This window comes from Cyprinodon variegatus, unplaced genomic scaffold, assembly GCF_000732505.1.
Source record: "Cyprinodon variegatus isolate N-32 unplaced genomic scaffold, C_variegatus-1.0 Scaffold151, whole genome shotgun sequence".
NCBI classification, from domain to species: domain Eukaryota; kingdom Metazoa; phylum Chordata; class Actinopteri; order Cyprinodontiformes; family Cyprinodontidae; genus Cyprinodon; species Cyprinodon variegatus.
Window position 1 is genome coordinate 591,106 of NW_015150604.1, and position 4,669 is coordinate 595,774.

The following is a 4,669-nucleotide window of genomic DNA, read 5'->3' on the forward strand; positions in this document are numbered from 1 at the left end:
CAAATGTCTGAAAGCCCTGAAGAAAGATGGGAAGACGACAATAACTAGCTCCTCAGTACCTCCGGCCGATCAGGACGTTCCTGATGAAGAATGACTGAGGGCCAAAGTTTGCGCCTCTGCTCCCTACTTTACTACACTGGTTAATTCTTGAATGTCTGTTAAAATCAGATTTGTCATTTATAAACATTTCTTTTTTTTATAATTTAAGCTGCCTTTATTGTTGGGTCTGACTGAACTATTGTGAAAATGCAGTCAGTCCCTCTCTGATTTAAAAAAATAAAAAATTGTGATGCGGTGCGCTGTGCCTCATCTTCTGCAGCAAGCAGTAATGTGATCTGAATGCTGCTCTGCCATTAACTTTATCTGAGTGCATACTGTATAGTGGATGGCCTTGTTTTATTTTTAGCCTCTGTCACGGATCACATGGAACAGATAATCAATGATAGGGGCCCAATCATAGATCAGTGCCGTGTTTACAGATGGAAACCTCCACTTCTGAGCTCATACCATGGTTTCTGCACCTCTACTTTTATTTTTTTGCAGCTTTTAAAAAGATAAAAGAAGAGATCTTTGCTTTCAAGTAAGAATCAGACTATCATCACACCCTAACTTTAAAAATTCAGCTTCCAGATGTTTTCCTACCTGCACGCTCAGGATACTTTCAGCAAAAGGAAGCTGCAGAAGATTCCCTTCTCAGCAGCCTGTGAAAGTGGGCTGGACTCTTCTAACCCTGTTGTATCAGCACATTTCTCCTCTTCCCAGCTGTACTGAAACATTAAAATGTAGTGGAAAAACACAGTGCGCTGTTGGAGCAGGTCGGTACAATGCAGCAGCTTGAAGAGGAGCTGGAGGGGTTGGAAAAGTTACAAACTATTTTTATGTGCACAGTGGTGCTCCTCTTCAGCAAGTAGAAAAAAAGATGCTTTACCACTGCTGCTGATATTGCAGCACTGCAGCAGGGATTGACAGAGCAGAGAAGTAATCAGTTTGAAATATAGTGGTAAGGTATTTTGATTCCTTGAAAAAATAAAAAGAAATGGGAAACAAAGCCCTTTATCCACCCACACTGAAAACATGCTACCTTCTGCTCAGTAGGAGTTTAAGCACCCCTGGGATTTTGCTACAAGACAAATTTCTCCTAATCTGCTCAGATTTTACTGGTGATTGAGTGATTGGTGCATAGTAGTTAGCAACGGCCTAATAATCTGCTTTACTTGATTGCCTATCACAACCTGACACTTGCTAAAAATGTCAAAGGCGTCTTTCAGACATGGATATCATTAAAAAGGGCAGTATTTGTTTTTACTCCAAAAGTTGAACTCTTATATTGGTCATACATAGAGTGAAATATTCATTTAATCTTATTATGACTAAGATATAATAAAGACAACATTCAATGTCTTGGAAAGTTAGTATATCTAAAGAACCGGGTGTTTTTACTTTAAAAATATTGATGGAGGAAGAACATAAAGGCCTGCCAAAAAAGAGAGGCTAGTCACCCAAGATGAAGCAAAAAGCTTTAATAAAATATATATAAATGTGTCACCCATCCATTTTCTGTCACGCTTATCCCAGCTGTCTACGGGCAAGCGGCGAGGTACACCCTGGACAGGTCGCCAGTCCATCGCAGGGCAACACAGGAAACCATTCACACTTAAGGAGAATTTAGAGTAGACAATAAACCTAACAGTCATGTTTTTGGATGGTGGGAGGAAGCCAGAGTACCCGGAGAGAACCCATACATGCTCAGGGAGAACATGCAAACTCCATGTAGAAAAAGCCGGGCCTCGAACCCAGATCTTCTTGTTGCAAGGCAGCAGTGCTACCCACTGCTCTATTATAATGTAATGTAAGGATATACCGAAAACATTTTTTTTTTTAGGATAAAGTATTTTTTATTTGAATTGGATCAAAGGTCTCGCTTTGAACTTTAAATGCAGAAAAACAGCAAATGTTAAGGTTAAAATTGTTAAAGAAGACACTGACTGGCCATCCAGAGAGATGACCCAGCATTTCATGGACTAAAGGAAGCTAATTGGTGAAGCATGAGAGCTCAGGCATCATGATATGGTGATGTTTCATGCTACTGGCATATTCCATATTGTAATATATATAGTGTAATATATCAGGGGGAAATCTATCACTGTAACACTCTACTAGTGTTTATATCTCATGTCTTACCATGTCAAAGGTTTACATAATTGTCCAAAAGTGGAACGTATAATAACTGAATAAAAAATAAAAACAACTACTTAATCTTTTGATTTGAACATTTAATTCGTAGGCATTTTATGCTTTCCATCTAAAAAAAAAACAAAAAAAAAACAGTTGCCTAGAAGTTAGTAAGGAATCAAAAAAATACAAAATAAAATCATAAACCTGTAATTATAAGACTGGAGCTCCTCTGAGTAACTCCCTTATATTCACGTTTAAATTAATTGGGAACAACATACTGAACAAAAATTCTAGTCAGACTGACTTAATTAGTTTCACTTTTTTTTCATCAAAACACCTGAGCTGCTTTGATGAGCTCAATGTGAAAAACAGCTGATCCCAGAGCAGACTGTTCTCTCATTCTGTTCCTCTGCTTGGTTTTGTGTGTCAAAGATACAGGTGAATCAAACATGTCAGAAAAACTTACTATTTGGTTGATAAAAGCTTGTTTAATTTTTTTTTCAGTTTGGTCCTCATAAAACAACAGAAGAAGATTAGGGCCACTGAAAAAAAATAAGTGAACTGATTTTTAAATATTATTACAGTTTAATATGGGAAAGAAGTCAGAATTCTGACTGTAATCTCAGAATTCTGACTTTTTCTCAGAGTTCTGACTTTTCTTAGAATTCTGACTCTAATCTCAGAATTCTGACTTTTTTTTCTCAGTATTCTGACTTTAATCTCAGAATTCTGATTTTTTTTCCTCAGAATTCTGACTTTAATCTCATAATTCCGATTTTTTTCTCAGAATTCTGACTTTTATTCCCTCAAAATTCTGACCCTAATCTCAGAATTTTGGATCTTAATGTAAATGGGCACCATGAAGGAAGAGATATGGGAGCACTCAGCTTCACTGACAAAGATGTGAGTTGTTTGGGAGGGTCAGTGAGACATTGGTGGAAAATTAAGGAATTGGGGGACTTTTTATGTGCCTGAGGGGTCCCTGGTGATGCTATTTCATTAATGGAGGAGCAGAAGGTGATTAAAACGAGAGCTAGTCTCTAAAACAGACTTGGCTACAGCATGCTGCTAACATGTTTGTTAGCAGTCAGAATTCTGAGATTAAAGTCAGAATTTGGACTTTAATGTCAGAATTCTGACTTTTTTCCCTTATTAAACTGAAATAAAATTTAAAAAAATCGGTTAACTTTTTTTTCAGTGGCCCTAATCTTCATCCATACAAAACAAAACAGATCAAAGCCCTATTTAATTTTACTACATAAGAACTAAAATATTTTTATGTACCTCTTGCAACGCATTCGCGGACCACTAGGGGTATGAGTACCCCTCGTTTGGAATCACTACTACAGGTTATGGGAACCACATAGTGATACTAAACCTGCCGTTTCTGGGGCATAAAGAATATTTGCAAAAACTTGTGAAGCTTGTGAACATAGCAGTTAGAAGAATTAATCAATGTCTTAGAAAATTGAAAGAATGTTATGGTTTACATACAACTTAGATTTTTTATAACAAATCCAGACAAGCTGTTTTAATCTCATTTTCATCTTGTGTTAAGATTTATTGACAATAAATAAAAATGACTGTTTCCTTTTGAACACAATGTTCAAAACCAATTCAAAGGTATTTAAATAAAAGTTACAAAGAGGCCTGGGCTTTACTCGCAGTTTTGCGATGCTATTGAACACTATGCGTACAGTAGAGCTTTTGTGTTGATGCACTATAAGGACGTTGCGTGGGTTTAACCTGCATTTTGATGAGTAACTGTTCTTTCGCCAGCATGCCCTCAACCTTGAACAACGTGACAAAATATATCTCTCCTCTTTTCGAGTTAATATTCCAGTCTACGTCCACAGATAATGGAACATAGAACCGTTTATGTACAGTGTTTATGTGCAGAGGCTCAGTGTATAGAGAACAGGCGCTGTCCATGGTGCTGCGGCAGCTGTAGCGCCTCAGAGCTCCACTGTTTCTCTATGCTGTCCAATATTTACTGCTTCCATTACTCTAATTAGCCGGTTTCAATCATGCGCACGTGATTAATGTGCCGCTATGTTGTTGATATGCCGGTTTGATTTTAGTTGTGTCAGAATTTACCAAGGAAGCCTTATCAACAATGCAGTAAATATATTTTATTTTAAGTCTAATAGGTGTTAACCATATTAATAACTTTTAATCCTTAAATAAAAACGAAACAGAATCCAGTGAGAATGGTTTAGGTACATGTGGTTGTTTAACCAACAGTAACAAGTCGGGAAACCGCCCACCCCCCCTCAGAAAGCATTCACAGAGGGGAAACTGCAGCTGATTTGCTGATGTCAGGCAGCCAGTGCAGCATTTCATGGTGCAGGGTGGAAACGCACGGTGCCATCTGCCTTGATCCGACCTCTCAACAAATATCAACAGATATAAACATCTTTTCTCTAACAAATATTTAAGGGGGGAAAAAAACGAGCTAACAAAAAAACTTACACATGCGAGCCAGACAGAGAAG

General features: G+C 37.7%; 1 protein-coding gene across 1 annotated transcript in view; it reads left to right on the plus strand.

Annotated features, from left to right (window-relative positions):
• Positions 1-1,226, plus strand: part of sepsecs (Sep (O-phosphoserine) tRNA:Sec (selenocysteine) tRNA synthase) — a 26,355-nt gene extending 25,129 nt beyond the window's left edge. The window contains exon 13 of the mRNA XM_015377289.1: positions 74-1,226. Within this exon, the coding sequence (XP_015232775.1) occupies positions 74-94 (21 nt within the window). The 3' untranslated portion in view covers positions 95-1,226. The remainder of the gene's footprint in view (positions 1-73) is intronic.
• The last annotated feature ends 3,443 nt before the right edge of the window (positions 1,227-4,669 follow it).